The sequence below is a fragment of the Sminthopsis crassicaudata genome, chromosome 1, assembly GCF_048593235.1.
Source record: "Sminthopsis crassicaudata isolate SCR6 chromosome 1, ASM4859323v1, whole genome shotgun sequence".
In the NCBI taxonomy this organism is placed as follows: domain Eukaryota; kingdom Metazoa; phylum Chordata; class Mammalia; order Dasyuromorphia; family Dasyuridae; genus Sminthopsis; species Sminthopsis crassicaudata.
This window is the reverse complement of record NC_133617.1, coordinates 195,878,658-195,897,156: the sequence shown is the minus strand read 5'-3', so window position 1 is coordinate 195,897,156 and position 18,499 is coordinate 195,878,658. Positions and strand designations below refer to the sequence as shown.

At 31.1% G+C, this 18,499-nt stretch overlaps 1 protein-coding gene across 1 annotated transcript in view; it reads left to right on the top strand.

Moving 5' to 3' along the window:
• ZNF236 (zinc finger protein 236) overlaps positions 1-18,499 on the top strand; it is a 223,298-nt gene that overhangs the window by 122,973 nt on the left and 81,826 nt on the right. The window contains exons 17-20 of the mRNA XM_074273648.1: positions 3,566-3,714; positions 9,951-10,054; positions 13,144-13,295; positions 15,373-15,651. Of these exons, the coding sequence (XP_074129749.1) occupies positions 3,566-3,714; positions 9,951-10,054; positions 13,144-13,295; positions 15,373-15,651 (684 nt within the window). The remainder of the gene's footprint in view (positions 1-3,565; positions 3,715-9,950; positions 10,055-13,143; positions 13,296-15,372; positions 15,652-18,499) is intronic.

Sequence of the window (18,499 nt, the reverse complement as noted above, 5' to 3'; positions counted from 1 at the left end):
TAGAGAACAGATAATATCATAAAAGGTCAAATTTATTAGATAGTAGCAAATAAGAATCAATTTGTTACTGATATGAGTCATTCTTCAATTAGCCCTTTGTATAAGATTAGATCACTAATTTTGCAAAACAATGATCTCAGTATCAAACTACAAAAAAGAATAATAATTCAAAAATATAGTGTACAATTAAAATCTATCTTGATTCAAATTATTCATGATAAAAATGGGATGTACATGGAAGGATATAGATATAGATTATCATAATTTTGTATAGAAGTTCAACTGATACAAGTTAATTGCCATAATAAATAGTAATATGGCAGTAACAAATGGTAACTAAAGGACCAAACACATTTTGCTAATTTGCCAGGTAGACTGATGTGGCAGTCAAGAAAAACATTTGTTTATTATATAAACATCTCTATAAGATTTTAAGGAGATGAACATTACAAGCAATATCACAATATCAAAGCAACGAAAATTAATAGAGAGAAAATCAATAGAGGATGGAAATAATTTGAAGAAAGTCTTGCAAGAGGCCCAAGAAAGGAAAAGCATTTTGAGGCATCCTGCTAGGTAAGGCAGTAAATAGAGGACAGACCTGGAGTCAGGAAGACCTGATTTTGAGTATACCCTCTGACTGCTACTTAGTTAAGTGACCCCAGACCCCAAGCAAGTCACTTCACATCTTTCCCCCCCCCCAGTTTCTTTTACCGTAAAGTGGTAATAATAATAGTACCAACCTCCCAGGTTGCATAATTACATAATATTTGTAAAGGGCTTAATAGTATCTGTTCCTTTTTTTTTTTTTAACCCTTTCTTTTCCCAGAAGACAGTAAAGGACAAAAATGTAAGAAAGAAGAAAAGTAGCTAAGATAATCACAAATTTTTATAAATAGGTTTTTTTCTAACACCACTCCTCTCCCACTCCCAATATGGTAGAGCTACCCTGCTTGGACTCTTATATCACAATCTTGGATATGATAATAAATGAAAAGTAGTATTGAACCAAGTAGATAGCTGTGTTGAAAGTTGTACTGAGGAAATTGAAAGACTTATCCTTTTTTTCTCTCTCTTTTTTATAAGAATAATTTACCCATGTATTGAAAACATCTTTGATAATTGGAGAAGCAGATATTACATAGTAAACTGTATTGTAATTGAAAGTATTGTTAGTTTTTCTTTAGCATTGTTAGTTTTTACAATAAATTGCTCTCTTGCTTCTTCTCACTTGATTTTATATCAGTTCGTACAAGTCTTACAAGGTTTCTCTGAAAACTACCCCTTTTGCATTTCTCTGGCAGAATAATATCCAATTATTTTCATATACCATAATTTTTTCAGGCACTTCCATAAAGGACTGATATAAACATTTTTGTACATATTGAGTCTTCTTGCTCATTCTTTGGCCTTTTGGGATTTATGTCTAGCAATGATTATGTCTGGGTCAGTGTACATGAACAGTTTATTATAAACTTTTAGGGCACAGTACCAAATTGCTTTCTACAGTAATGATACTATTTAATAGTTAATAGTTTCACTATCCACATATTAATATGCCTATTTTCCCACAGCTCTTTTAACATTTATCATTTTCCATTTAATCAGCTTTGCAAGACATAATTATCTATATGAGTAAGTCAAAGAGTTGCTTTAATCTGATGGGGAGATTTTTTCCTACAAGGCTGGATTCTTTTTCTACTCATTTTTATCTATTTTCCTTCATCTCATCATAGTTTTCTTTGCCTTCTTGTGATTCTGCTTTTTAGCATTACATTGTTTCCTTAAGGTAATCCCAGATGTTTTTGTGTTCTAGGATTATTTAGGTTTAGATCTGGAAGAAACTTTGGAAATCAATTTGATTCAACCTCCTTATTTTATAGTTGAAAAAAATGAAGTTAAGTGATTTGCTCAAATAGGTAGTAAGTAGCACAGTTGGAATTTAAATCCTGATGTTCTAACTTGAAATTCATTTTTCTTACTATCACATGTTGATCTTTATTGCTTTATAGAAATTGATCAAATTCCCATTTTATTGGACATTTAGTTTTTTTTTTTTTTTCCTCCCTTTTTTGGGAGAGTGGGGGAGCATAGTGGTAGATAATGTTTCACTGAGCATCTGTGAACATAAGACTTACTTGAAATAACTTTGTAAGTTTTCAGGGTTTATTCCTAACAGTAGAATTATTGGATAAAAGAGCAAACTTTTTCTTCACCATTTACTGTCTTTGATATTATCTAAAGTGATTCTGCCTCCTGGCATTTATATCATGATCAAATTTCTCCACAATCCTGCCATCAACTTGCCGTTTAATTTCTATCTCTTTGGACATTATTGAAGATAAACATTCTTAGATACTTTTTAAAATTTGTATTTCTTCTGAAAATTATGTCTTCATATTCTTGACCACCAATCTATTGTAGATTAAGAGTTAGCATTGCGACTTTTAAATTATTCTGATATATCAGTTATGTTTATATCTTTTATGTTTGCCAAATTTTCCCTGATCTATTATTTTTCTTTTAATTGTAGATTTTAAAAATTTTAACATAGTTCTTGATATCTTATCCCAAATTATTCCTTATAGTTTTTGAAAAAAATTTCCTTTTCATCAATAAGTTAAATATTTTATTCCATTAATTTTTTTCTATGTCCTCTTCCTTGTGGAATTTAATGATGTTTGTGACAAAGGATGTGGGTCCAAATTCCTTTCTTATCCATATCAATTCCCCAATTTTTATTTTTAAGATTGTGAAGTATAATGACACATATATTTAGATATATAGATATATATTATATATATATAATATGTATTTTATTTTATTAATTTCTCTTACTGTTTGCCCTGTACCAGATAGCTTTGATAATAATCACTTTGTAATATTAAATCTGGGTATGTAAGATCCCTATCATCAGTTTCTTTTAAGTGAACCATCTTCTTGTTTCTTTTCTAGGATATCTTCTGCTTCATTAGCTTTTTTGATTTATTTGTAATTATCTTCCTTAGCTTAGAAGGCTTTATTAATGAACCTTGATTTTCATTATTGGGGCATTGACTCATTCCTTACAGTCTCATTTGTCCTTTTTCTGCTCAATCTGTCCATTTCTACTCAATGTCTTCTAGTTATCAATATTCCTGTGAAATTTCTATTTCTACCTATTAGGCACAAAGCTAATGCTCTAATAATATATAGTATTGGGACCCTTAATTTTAATTCTTTACTTTGCAAGTGGCCCCTGTTCAGGGTAACAAATACCCAACAGTTCCCTATTTTAGTCTTAGGTATATGTAAAATGTAAATTTTGAGCTTATACAATAAAAATATCTTCAATTTGTTATATTGTAAATACAAAATTATCCCATGATACTGTTTTCCCTAAATTAATGAATCTAATTCTGAGTCCAATTTAGAAAAGTAGACTTCGCTTTTCTTTTAAAAACTTTATTTTATATATAAAAACCTTATACAGACATCCACAGACAGAGTTAAGGGTTATTTTATAAATATTGAAATTAAGAATTGGGGAGATTTTTTTGACCACCTCTTTTTTAATCTATTACAGGTTTTGCTGTGACTGATACATATAATCAGAATCAGTTTCCACCTGTTCAGCAACTACAAGATTCCAGCACACTAGAATCTCAGGCTCTTTCAACCAGTTTCCATCAACAGAACCTGCTTCAAGTTTCTAATACAGATACTATTAATGTAGTGAGTATTTATTGAAAAATGATTTATGGTTGATCAAAGATATCTATTTCATTTTCCATATTGGTAGATTATCTTATTTCTTAGTAATCATTCATACAAGGCTATAGAAAAAAATAATGAAGCATAGGCATCTTCTAAAAATATGATTGTATCTCTTGTGAAATTTTTAAAATGTTTATATTATAAAGGCTTTCCTGTTTATCTTAATTTTTCATTAAATCATTTTGATTTTCCCTTATATGTGTCAGTACTTTAATACTGCAGTCACTTCTTGTTTAAAAACTAGGTTTGGCAACTTTTTAAATGGTAATAGATCTAGTCCTTGAAAGGACTAATCAATCCACACATAAAGAAACTAAGGTTGCAGTAAGTGACCTATCAGGAATCAAACAGTTTGTAAAATTCTGTGATGAGTTTTGAACCTAGGTCTTTCTAATTTCCAAGCCAAATATTCTATCCATCATATCATGCTATATGTTATGTAGTCTAGGCATAAAACACTAGAAATATGTCTTGCTTTCCGTAGATATTCTAAAGAATTCTAATAGAATTAGAAAGAGAAACATTGAAGAAATAAGTTTGTCAATATCTTTTGTGTAACTACCAAAATGTAATAATTCTTTTTTTTAGTTTATTTTTCCTTGGAACCTGGGAGATATTTCACCTTTCTAAGTATATATGGTACCATCTGTTTAAAGTTAATTTCAAGATCTTTATGTTGTGGTAAGATGTACAATGTATAAATTCTTATGGGGAGATCTTTATCAATAATAAGAATGAGACATAGTTGGTGATTTTTGAAGATTTCCTTGGAGATACATATTTCTGCCTTTTTATTTTACAGTTACTTATCTCCTTTTCTATTTTACACTTATGGAAATGACAGATAATGAAGTTGTAATAGATGGTTGCCTCAGCACTCAACATTTAGCATTTATCTCACATGTTTTATTTAATAAGTGTTTATTGATTGAGCAATCATCTAAAAGCAATGGATTTATCATATGACTACTGTAGGATACATATATATGTATATATCTCCATCATAAAATCTAAAATGTTACAATTGGAGCCATTTTCTGTAGTTAAGGAAAAGGCAATCAATAAATTGTAGCTATTGAATGACATTTCAGATTCAATATGTCTTTATCATATTGATCTTCTTAGCTCTTCTTCTGAACTTGGATTGCTCCAGGGATCTGTATGTACATGGTCTTATCTTGTTGAACTTTTTTTTTTATTAATCTTGGACAAAGGCATAGATAAACAACTATTACATTTTCAGATGACACTGACTTGGGAAGAATGAAATGGGAAGAACACACAGGAGAAAAAAAAAAATCTTGATATCTAGAGCATTGTGCTGAATCAGATTAAAACAAAATGGAAATAAATCTAAAGATTTATACTAAGATTTAAAAAACTGATTTCATAAATTCAAGGAATTAGAAAGGAGAAATGATTTTCCTGAAAAAGATTGGGAGGGGGGGATTAGGGGAATATGTAATCTTTAGATTCAAATGTCTAATATGATAGTCCAAAAAAAAATGATATTATTTTGGACTGCATTAAAAGAAGCATAACACTCCTATAATGAAATGAAAGCCATGATATACTCTGCCCTAATCAGACTAATATTATGGTGAGTTCTGGGGGCCAAAGATTAGAAAAGACATTAATAAACTAGAGAATATTTAGAAAAGGGCAACCAGAATGGTGAAGAACACTAATTTTAAGGACATAGAAAGAATGTTTGAAGGAACTTAAATCCAAAGAAGAGAAGATACAGGGCATAATAGCTATTTTTTTAGGTATTCAAGGGTTACCATCTGAAAATTCAATGACTTTTTTTTTTTTTTTGACCACAGAGAGAAGAAATGAAGCAATAGGAATAGCAATTAAATCATGTTTAATTAATGCTAAGGGAAAAAATTCTTAGCAGAGCTATCTGAAAGCAAATAAATCATATGACACCTACTTTTTATTGTAACTTTTTGAGAGTAGTGACTATCAACTATCAGAGCATCTATGTGGTACGATAGATAAGAGGCTCATTTTTCTGAGTTCAGATCCAGTCTCAGGTATTTATTAGCCATGTGACCCTGAGCAAGTATTTTAACCCTGTTTGTCTCCGTTTCATCATCTATAAAATGAATTAGAGAAGGAAATGTCAAACTACTCCAGTGTCTTGCCATAAAACCTTAAATGGGATTGCAAAGAATAGGGCACAACTGAAAAAAGACTTAATAGCAACAACTATTTTATATCTCCCAGAACTTAGAAAGATACTTTTACCATTGATATTTAATAAATGTTTTGAAGATTAAATTGAAACACATATAATCCTTTTCAAGATCCATGGAAGGAAATATTATTTCCAGGTGGGGACACATTGGAATGAAGGAGAGCATATTATGTGGAAAGAGTATTTGGATAGAAATCAAAGAAGCAAAAAGGGAAGCCACTATAGTTATACTATATTGCATACCACCTGGACAGAATGAAGAGATAAATTAGAACCAGGAAACAGAATGCAAACTAGGTATTCAAGGCATGAACTAGTAATGATGAGAGACTTTAGATATTCAGATACCTGCTGGAGCTCTTTCTCTATGCCAGAAGCTCAGTAATTTATAATTTATTGTCTTGCAACTTGATTTTTTAAAATAAATGTTCAGGAGAGCAAGGGTAGACATATAACCAGAAGAGTAGATAAGCATGACACGGTTCCATAGAAATATTAAGTATACTTCCAGAGGTAGTGTTAAGTTTTTAATAGGATTGATCACCTGGCATATTACTATTGTCTGCCTTGCAGCACCACTGCTAACAATATCAGACTTTCCAAAATGCAAAGTAATAGAATTGTCCATCTTTACACAGATAAAATGAGAAAATAACAGAAATCAGTATGTGTTATATGGTGAAGAAGACCTTTGTGTGGTTTTTGCCATAAGGAATAAAAGTCTCAGGATATTAAGACAAGAAAGTATTTCAGCAGAACCTGTTTTTCTAACACAATCATTGGCAGAATTGTGTGACTTTATTTTTTGAGGAACAGAAAATTTTAAATGTGTTCTTAAGGCACAAGTATAGAAGAAAAAAAAAAGGTGGTGATGTTTTAGAATATGAAAAGAAAATTTTAGAGGAGAACTAAACTTAATTGAGGTGTGAAGGAGGAATGCAGAGAAGGATATACCTGACATCTTCCTCATTGATCATGTCTTCTGTTTTTTTTTTTCCTACCCTATTTCCATATTATACCATGTAATTTAACTTGTATACATTAATTAAATAAGGATGTAGGGGAAAAACTTGCAAGGAAAAAAAGAGGAAAAGAGAACAAATATCCAGTATTTTTAAAATGGATCAGAAGGGAAATAGCATTCCAAACCATTGGGCTTGAGTGTGACTATTGGCAAACTCCTAGAATGTATTAATAAAGATAATATTAATATCTAATAAAAGATAGTGATCTCAAAGAACTAATACAACTTCATCATTAAATCATATCCAGTTAATTTTATTTTCTTTTTGAAGCTCATTTACTAAGGTGATAGATCAAAGAATTGCTAAAATCTTGATTTTAGGAAAGAATTTCATAAAAATTTCTTGTGCTATTCATTGGAAAAATTGGAAAAATAAAGGGAGGTGATATTGAAGTTAGCTTTATTAAAAAACATTTACAAAGATGAAATTTTATTAAGGCTAAATGTAAGCTAGCAAGGCTTGTAATAATTTTAGTAAGACTAAAGTCTTAAAATTTGGGTACTTAACAGAATTAGTTGTAAAAAATAAAGGCATGTTAGAAGTTTGTCAGAAAAATATCTGAAAATTTTAGAGAACTGCAAACTCTCAAAAAGTCCTGTCAGTAGGCAGGATAAAATATCAGATACTGTGTTCCTTTCTCAAACTGCCAAACTCTGCCACGGAGAGCACAACTCTGTTGGGCTGGCCATATTGTTCCAATCCCAAATGTATGCTTGCCAAAAAGACTATTTTATGGAGAACTCATACAGGTTAAGTATTCATAAGGTGGTGAGAAAAAGTGATACAATAACAGTCTCAAGATCTCTTTTAATAACTTTAGAATTGATTGTATGACATGGGAGACACTAGCACAGGACCGCCCAACATGGTGTGCCCCCATCAGAGAAGGTATTGTGCTGTATGAACAAAACAATTGAAGTGAGGGAGAAACACAAGATACATGAAGTTAGAGAATCCACTCCTGATGTTCATATGGATTATTTGTGTGATCTGTGGCAGAGCATTCTGATCTCACATTGGTCTGGTCAGCCATAGTTGGAAACAGTATGATATAGTGATGTTATTTTGGACCTGTTTGTGAACAAAGGGCAACAATCAACCAAAAAATCACATGTGCCCTGGCAGTCAAGAAAATTCATGAAACACTAAGCTTAAGAGGCATATATAATATCTAGAAACAAGGAAATGATAAACCTATCCAGGTCCAACTTTTTTTGGAGTTTTGCATTCAGTTCTTAACCACTCAATTTAAAGAAGGAATTTGATAAGATTGCAAGCATCCAAAAGAATGCAGCTAGGATAGTGAACAATCTGGAATCCAAGCCACTTAAAGATCATTTAAAGTAATTGGGGGATGTTTAACAAAAGAAAAGCTTTTTCCTTGTCTTTTTGGCATATGGCTAAAGAGAGGAAAGATGGATATTAATAGCTTTTTTCAAGGGACAGCATGATCCTGTATGGGAAAAATCTTGTATTGGAGTCAAAATACTAGGTCAAAAGCCAGCTCTGAACTTGGGCAACTTACACAAACCCTTTAGACTTTAGATTTCTTACCTGTAAAATGAAGGAATTGAACTTTGAACCAATTTTGTGTTTGCAATCATTTGAAAGTGTCATTCAGAGAAGGTGTTAGATTTTTCTCCTTTTGCTTAGCTCCTTTTCCTAAAAACCCATTTTTAAATAAAACTTACAAGTGTAAAAAAACATTCTTAGCTTCAAGATACCAAAAACAGGTGGAGGGAGGGATGACCTAAAGGAGAGAATTAGGAATTATCAGTAGAAGTTATGTATTACCAAGTTACTTTTTTTTTTTTTTTTTAAGCTTCTTAGCAGGGCAATTTAAAAGTTAAATGGACTTCCTAATAGATTCTTTCTTGATTGGAGAGCTTGAAATGTGGACTATATGATTTGTCAGGTATAGTATAGAAGAGATTCATTTTTAGGAATGGTTTAAACTAGATTTTCACTGAGTTCATTTATATACTTCATGATTCTTTGAAATTTTCAGGAAATTGTATTTGAGCTGAGTTTTAAGGATATGAAGAACTGTTTAGTACAAAGGATTGAAATTCAGGAGCAGAGCAAAATCTGTTTACTGTAGCAAGAATTGAGATACTCATTCATTTGAGATAAGGAGGAAAGAGAAAGGATCAAATCAGAGAAGTTTTAAAGTATAGAGAGTAAGAGGGGAATTTAGGGTATTTATTTCATATGGTTTTGGTCTTCTCAATAAAGTCATATATTGCATTATACACTATAATTAAGAACAGAGTTGGGTATCTGAATTTGAAAAAATAAAAGACTTGAAGTAGTCTCTATGAAAAACTTGTTAAAGAGAGTAATGCTTTAATCAAATAATTTCCAAACAAAAGTGAATGCCCAGCTTAAGGTTATATGAAAGATGTTCCAAGTTGCAAAAAAGACCTAACTTTTTTTTTTTTTTTTTTAATATGCAGCCCATTTATCAATTATATGCTACCACCCAATATTGCCATTTCTGGAATTACCCAAAATAGTTCTAAGGTTTTTTTTATGCTATGTCCTAGGTTGTTGCACAGATTTTAAGGCAATGTTCTTGTGTTTCTTAAATTTCTTCTCTTCCGTTCTGGTGAGGAGTGAGAAAATGTTAAAAATCAATCTTACGGAGTGTAGTCATAGTACAGCTTGAGGCATATAAGAGAGAGAATCTTAAAAATGTGTGAGAATATGGTAGCTTCACAGAATTATTTATATGCTTTTAAAAATTGTTTATAGATGAATTAATTTTTCCTCAAAAAATCATAAGTTTAGAATTAAAGACTCAAGTAAATCTAGCCCATGGGCTTCTTTTTATAGATGAGAAAATTGAGATCCAGAATTATTAAATGACTCTTTCTGTGGCATACAGATAGTAAATAATATATTGGTGGTCAAATGGCCTGCTTTCTGATTTTATCTTTATATTGATCTAAATCTTTTAATTTTAGACAACTCGTTTGATTCAAGAACATTCACAAGAGGATCTGGAACTACAAACTCAGCGACCCCAGTTTATTGAGGACAGTGAGGATCAAAGTAGACGTGCCTACAGGTGCCCATAGCTATTTTCATTAATTAAATATTTGTTCAGTTAAGATTTATCTTGAAGATAATATATTGTCTTTCTTTGAGGACCCATTTTCCTTACACACACATACACAGTTCATTATGACAAGGAGTTGAACTTCAAAAGTTATGCCAGAAGACTGCAAAGTTCTGACAAATTTGATTTAATAAGATTTTAAGTGTGGTCTTGATAACAAGCTTCCCTCTACTTAATGAAACTGGTTCTGAAATATTGGATAGTTTGTCATCCAAGAGTTTGGCCCTAAGTGAGAAAGGACTTGGATATGAGAGTGAAGGAAAGGAAATAAGCATTTTCCATAGCATCTGGCATGTGCTATATATACTGTTCTAAGAGTTTTTTTATTTTAACAAATATTATCTGATTTGATCCTCATAACTACCTTGTGTGGTGGACACTATTATTATTCCTGTTGAGGAAATTAGGGCAAATAGAAGTTAAATGACTTAACTAGGATTACATAGCTAATGAAGTCTTGAAACTGGATTTTAATTCAGATTTTCCTGATATAATAGCATGTATGTTTGTGTATGCAAACGTATTTAAATATAGATGTAGTGAGATTATAAAGTATATGGTATTTTTTTTAAAATAGAATTTATAATTATTTAACCAAATCTATGATTTCTTTTCATTTTCCTCTTCCTTTTTCATCCAGAGGAATATAATGGAAAAAATGTTAGACATGGAGTCAGGAAGACCTGAGGTCTAGTCTAATATCAGATACTTACTAGATGTGTGACTCAAGCAAGTCATTTAACCTTTGTCTGCCTTAGTTTCTCCATTTGTAAATTGTCTCATGGTGGTAGTGAGGATCAAATGAGATATTTGTTTCATGTTAATAAAGTGCTTTATTAAACCTTCAAGTGTTATAGAAATGATGATGATGTTGATGATTAGGCCTACTATCTTGTTCAGGCTGGAAGTGTAGAAGCCACTAGGAAGCCGGCCTCACTCTGATCAGTATGGAAGATTTGACCTTTTACATTTTCAGTGCAGGTCGATTCATTCTTCCTTGGGCAGTACAGTGACCTCCAACTTCTAGGGACTTATATTGATAACTAATTTTGTTTGGACATTCAGTAGACTTAGCTTACTGCAGCTCAGAATTCTGGTTCACATCTGTAATTTTACTATAATAATGAAAGAAACCCCTTCTAACAATAAAACTTGTCATTTTCTCAGAAATTTAAATTTATAATGTTGTCTGAGGCACTGTGAAATGATTTGCCCAGGATTAAACAGAACCTTAAAGTCACTGTTCTTAAATGTAACTCTCTAATCTTCTACTTCAGTCTTTTTTTATCATAATGGCAATAGTTCACACACAAATATATGTGTTTATATATATATATATATATATATATATATATATATATATATATATATATATATATATATTTCACATTAATCTGTGTTCAAATTATACCTTGAAAGGCTACACACTTATTCCAGTGCTATTGCTTTGTTCAAAACAATTTTTTAATTACTTCCACTTATTTTCCAGTAATAATTACCATATAAATCTCATTTAATTCCTGTTTCTCGAAAATGATTCAGGTAAATTTTTAACTAATTTACATTTTATTTTCAGATTTACCATAAATTGTACATCATACATACATCCACATACATATATACGTACACAATATTCTGTATTTGTACAGAGAGGTACATGTATGTTATGCACATATATCAAATGTGAAAATGAAAAATGCTATTGACATTTTATACTAGTTTTCATTTAGAAGCATAATATTGCCTTAGTCAGTCATTAACATATTTTAGCCAAACATAAAAAGTTGCTGACTAACCATAAAGAGCTCAAGGTCATCAGTAAAAAGAGAATACTGGAACCTTCTAGGTTACCTTAACTTATCTTTTATCTGTACTGAGAAGCAGTAAATTTATTGTTGGGATATTGAATACTGTTTATATATAAACATTGTTCCTTTGTAAATAACTGTTTGCATAGTGTTGTTTTGCCTAAAGTAATATTTTCTTAGAATTTATTAAACTGAATTCATCAGGGTAAGTTCCTCCCCTTTGTAGACTGATATGTAATTAATATAGTTTTTCATTATTAATAAATGTTACTTTGAAGGATGTTAGCAGAATTATCTTGCTATGTTTCTGGTCTGAGTTATAGTAAGGTAAAAATAACATTTTGGTTAATAGATAATAATAGAATGTCCACTTAAAATTTAGAGCTTCATAAAATAGAATTGTATAATGGTCATTTAAATAGAACCTGTTATTTCTGTCTTTAGGTTCATATTTTAAAAACACTTGAAATATGAACTTAAAATGTATAATAGTTGTGAAATCCTGTAATAATCATAATATGCTTAGTAAAAATTTAAAACATACCCAATTTGTATTTTTAATTGTATTTTTAAAAAAATAATTTCAATTATTAGTTGTTTTATATTGCATTATTAATTAGCATTCTCTATAAGTTGGCATCTCTGTTCTTTAGGAAACAATGGTGACTAATGGAAGATCAGTTCTAATATTGTAATATATGTATAATATTCTAAAATATTTGTAAGATATTATTTTATTTTATATTATCCAGGAATGTGACATTCTGGCTAGTGAAGAATTGTTATTTTCAAATAAGATTCACAAGATTAAAGTATAGTGAACATAATGTAAACTATAATAATAATCATGATTGCTAGTTGTATAATATGATAGAATTTTCCTTTTTTTTTCTCTCCCCCCCCCCCCCCCCTTTTCTGAGGCTGAGGTTAAGTGACTTTCCCAGGGTCACACAGCTAAGAAGTGTTAAGTGTCTGAGATCAGATTTGAACTCCGGTCCTCCTGAATTCAAGGCTGGTGCTTTATCCACTGCGCCACCTAGCTGCCCCTCATGTTAGAATTTTTATAATACTTTGATGTAATTCTCAGTTTAACAATAGGGTTGGGTTTATTTATTTTTTCATTTTATAAAAATTACTCATGAAGTTTCTGGAATTTTTTTAAACACAGGTTTTATTTTTATGAGCTCAGACATAGTGACTTAGTATCAATTCTTCATTGTTTCATTATAGATGTGAATATTGCAACAAAGGTTTTAAGAAATCCAGTCACTTAAAACAGCATGTGCGATCACATACTGGTGAGAAGCCCTATAAATGCAAGCTTTGTGGACGTGGATTTGTTTCCTCAGGTGTTCTCAAGTCCCATGAGAAGACACACACAGGTAATGTAGTATGCTTTTTATTTGGAGAACATAAATTTGGAATGTCAGAATATTGTTAATATGTCTGTCATTTGCAAATGACAAGAGATACAAAAGGCTTAACTGGCATGGCTATTACAGCTATATTTTTTCCTTATACATCAAGTAAGTAGTAGTTGTTGATTTGTCTTACTCTTTTGTATTGTAGCCTAATACATTGTTGCTTGGCACATAGTTTATTTATATTTTATATTCATTTGCTTCTCTATATTTATGTCACTAAACTGACCCAGGAGATAATTCTTTAAATGCTTTAATATGCTACCAGTGGTATGTTAAAATCATATTGTAATGTTATCTATAGAGCACATCTATAAGGCAGAATTTATTGTCAGGAAGAGTTTGTTCTCAAAGTGACTTAGTTACTTATACTCAGGCTGTCCCTCATACAAGATAATTATTGCAGCATGGATTATGAAAACAATGTTTAGAGGAGGGAAGCTCAGTGGTATGTTGGTAATTTTAACTTACTGTATGTAGGTTTATGTAATAATTCAGAAGATGAAAAGAACGCAGTAAAATTAGAACCCATTTTTTTAATCTGTTTACTTCTGCTGACCTCTTTTATTGTCTTTGGTATACAACTTAATTCTCTTTCTTTACTTTTCTCTTCTGTGAAATAAAGAGTTGAAATAAGTAATTTATTTGGTCTTTTCCAATTCCATGATACCTTATATTTGAAGAGTATTTTACATTTTAGTGAGCCTTTATACACATACCTCTGAGGTAGGTGGCAAGTATTATAATCTTTTCTTCTAGGAAAAGAAACGTAATCTGGAGAGGCTAAATAACTTGACCAAGTTTACATAAACTAATAGAGATGTAAAACGCTGAATTTTTTTTCTATTAAATACTACTGCTTATCATTTTGTCCAGTTTAAAACATTCTGTTAGGTGATCGGTGAGCTATTTAAATATGCTTCTGTATGCCACCTAGATTTATTCAGATTGCTATTTCTTTAATTGTAGACACTTTGAATGTTTGGTTTTCCATTTTGCAGTTCACTTTTTTTTGGAGAAAATTTTTCTTTAGAAAAGTTATACATGAGGCCTCTCATAGTATAATTTTATCTTCCACTCCCTGATAAACTGCAACTATCAATTTAATTTAAAATATTTACTTTTTAAATATTATTATAAAAACCTGAGTCAGTGCATAGAGTGCTAATAAGTCTGAAATCAGAAGACCTGAGTTCAAATCTAACCTTAGACACATAGTAGCTCTGTAAACCATGGGAAGTCACTTAATCTCTGTTTCAATTCAATTGTAAAATGGAAATAATAGTATCTACCTTCCGGGATTGTTGTGAGGATCAAATAATTTTTGTTAATAAGTACTTAACACAGTGCTTGTCACATAATCTCTATATAAAGGCTTGTTCTTTCCCTCATTTAATTGTTCAACATTTCTCTGAACTATATGAAGTGGGCTTATGTAAGCAGCTTATAAAAATGTTTCATTCTAAAAATATAGGCATTATAATGGATAAGGTAAGCATTTATTCATTGAATTATGGAATTTCAAAAAAGAATTGCAGTGTAAACAAAAAGAATAGAAATGTGTAAATTTGTGGAATGCTTTATTGCCAAGAGATTGTCTAGATTGAAAAAAACGATTTTAAAAAAAATCTAAATTATATTTTGACTTAATTAAATTAAAATGTAAATTAAAAAACAAGAAGGCATAGTAAGTTAGTGGAGGGAAACCAGATATTTGAGAGGTTCTCTAACCTTGGAAGTTGAAATCAACCAGAATATCCTTATTATTCCAGCTATACCTCTTGCCATCTTTGTCAGTCATAGAATATTGGAGTAGATAAAACAGTCTGACTGCCCAGTGTGGTACTTCTTATGCTTTTAAGACAACTCATTTCCAAAAAAAAAAAAAAAGAAATTGTAGATATAGCAACCAACCAATTTCCTTTTTATTTCCACTTGTTTAGCAAGAAAATTGTGGCTTTTAAACGTCCTGTGGTTCTTTCAAAGTAATAAATTTTTTTTAACTACATAAGTTTTGATAATATTGTTTTTGTTGTAGGCGTAAAAGCATTCAGCTGTAATATTTGTAATGCATCCTTCACTACCAATGGTAGTCTCACCAGACATATGGCAACTCACATGAGCATGAAGCCATATAAGTGTCCGTTCTGTGAGGAGAGTTTCCGAACAACAGTTCACTGCAAAAAACATATGAAGAAGCACCAGACTGTCTCTTCTCCAGTAGCAACAGCTGGAGAGGGAGGAGAAGGAGGAGGAGAAGGAGGAGGAGGAGGAGGAGGAGGAGGAGGAGGAGGAGGAGGAGGAGGAGGAGGAGGAGGTGAAAATTTTTTTTAATTAAGGAAATCTCATTCCTATATTGCTATAATATTCAGCTACTAAATGCTAACTTGTGCTAAACAAAGTCCTAAATGCGAAAAAACTAAACTAATGTTTTTCATCTGTTAATTTATAAATATTTCTTTGAGTTTCAGTTACTTGTTTTTGGGTTTGGGTGTTTTGTTTTGTTTTTTGGTTCTGTCTTGGTTTGTTTGTTTTTAAACATTTAGAGGCAGTTAGGTAATTCAATGGATAGAATGTGAGTCTTGGAATAGTCAGGAAGACCTGAGTTTGGTTCCTTTCTCAGATGTTTATTATAATTGTATGACTGGAGAAGTCTTTTTAACCTGTTTCTAAATTTCCACATATATAAAATAGGAATAAAATAATGGAGATAAAGTGAATATAATAACATCTAAGGTTGGTGTGAGGATCATGATTTAAAGCTCTTTGCAAAAAACCTAAGTGCTGTATAAAACCTAGCAGTTATTATTTTTTATTTATGAAGTCACAGAGATAGTGCAATTTTCTATATTAAAGAAGAACTTAACCCTGTCTTTATTGTATTTTTAAACTTTTTTATGGTTAGGAAAATGAATGAAAGTTACTATTTTCTTTTAATATGATGAGTTTCTTGAGATTAAGGTTTTTCCAAAAAAAACTTAGTATTTTTACCACCTAGCATATACCAAAATAAACAAACTCAGAAATAAACAAACAAAAAATAGATGCTGAAATGGCATTTTTAAAGTACTATGAAAGTGTTTGCCATCATTTTTTCTTCCACAAGTATTTTGAGTCCCTTGGCTGCTTTGTTCTCATAAAAGCTTACTTTTGTTTTCAACCAATCAAATTTTTCCCTTCTTGACTCAGTCAGAGGCACACATAGAATTTCATAATGCAAGACATTAGGCTATGTCTAGCTTTCCATTGTGTACCTCTTCTTGCTACATACTATTTCACTTGGTGATCTTAGGCAGTGCTTATGAATTCAGTCATCTCTTTCTTGAAGATTTTTAGATTTATGTATTCAGCTTTAAACTTTGTTGTTGTACAGTCTTTTTAGTAACGTTTAACTCTGTTGTCATTGTATATGGTGTTTTCTTGGAATATACTGGAATAGTTTGCCATTTCCTTCTCTAGTTCATTTTAGAAATAAGGAAACAAGCAAACCAGGGGTAAGTGACTTGCCCAAGGTCACATAGCAAGTAAGTATCTGAGACCAGATTTAAATTCAAAAAGGGGAGTCTTTCTGATTCCAAGCCCAACACTATCTACTTGGCCAGCTAGCAACCCTTGTAGATTTCTTCTGACCTGTAGTATCACATTTTCAGCAACCTTTTAAACATCTCAAACTTGGTATTATATAACTATCTTAAATATGTCTAAAACTGGAATCATTATCTTCCTCTTCCTCATTTTCTTGTTATTCTGGAAGGTATCATCACCCTTCAGTCAATTAAGGCTCCCAACTTAAATGTTATCATCCTTTCTTGATTTTCACTGTCTTTATCAAATCAATTGCAAAGTTTTTTTCCCCTATTTCTTTTTTTATTGATAAATTTTACTTTCAGTTCCAAATACTTTCCTGCCTTCCATCAATTGATATTCATTATACATATGATGTCATGCAAAATGTATTTCCACATTAACTATGTTCCCAGGAAGCAAAATAAGAGAAAAACTAGATGCTTCAGTTTGCATTTTGAGTCTATCAGTTCTTTATCTAGGAATCAATAACATTTTTCCTGAGTCTTTTGGAATTGTTATAGATCATTTTAATGATCAGAGTAGCCAATTCTTTCAGAATAGATTATTTTTACAATACTACTTTTATTGTATGCATTGTTCTCCCTAGTTCTATTTACATCACTTTGCATCATTTTGTATAAATCTTCCTAAGTTTTTCTGAAATCATTCCCATCATCGTTTCTTATGATATCATGGTATTCCATCACAGTCATACACTATAACTGGTTCAGCTGTTTTCCAGTTGATGAACATTCCCATTGCTTCCAGTTCTTTGCCAGCACAAATAGAGCAGCTATAATATTTATTGTACATTGTACATAATTTTTTGTACATAATGGGTTATTTTCTTTGATTGTTTTGAAGTACAGAATTAGTAATGGTATTGCTGGTCAGAAGATACACACAGCTTTGTAATCTTTTGAGCATAGTTTCAAATTGCTTTAGAGTATTTTTTCATATGACTAGATGGCTTTGATTTCTTCCTTTGAAAACTGCTTCTTCAAGTCGTTTGGCCATTTATCAACTGGGAGTCTCTTACTTTGATGAATTTTAATTTTTTTATACATTGTGAAAATGAGCCCTTCAACAAAGAACTTTGTTGCAAGGATTTTTTTCCTCTTATTTAACTGTTTCCTTTCTAATAATTGCACTGGTTTTGCTTGTGCATGTATTTTTAAGTTTTATAGTTTGTGGTCTTCTCTATCCCTTATTTGGTCATAAACTCTTCCCTTATCTGGAAATCTAATCATGTACCTATTTTGAGTTTTTTTGGATAGGTGGTTTCAAATGTTTGTTTTTGCCTACTTTCTGTCACACTGCTTTCTAGTTTCCCAGCAGTAAATTTGTGAAACAGTGAATTCTTGTTCCATTTTCTTAGTTCTTGGGTTCATTATGTACCTAATCTATTCTTTTGACCAACCATTTAATTTTTTATGCAGTACCAGATTATTTTGAGGAGTACTGGTTTGTATAGTTTGATTATAGTTTGAGATCTGGTAGTAAGGCATCTTCCTTCCCTTCTTGCCCTCCCACATTGATGCTTTTGATATCCTTGACTTTTTATTTCTGCAGATTAATTTTATTATTTTTATAGCTCT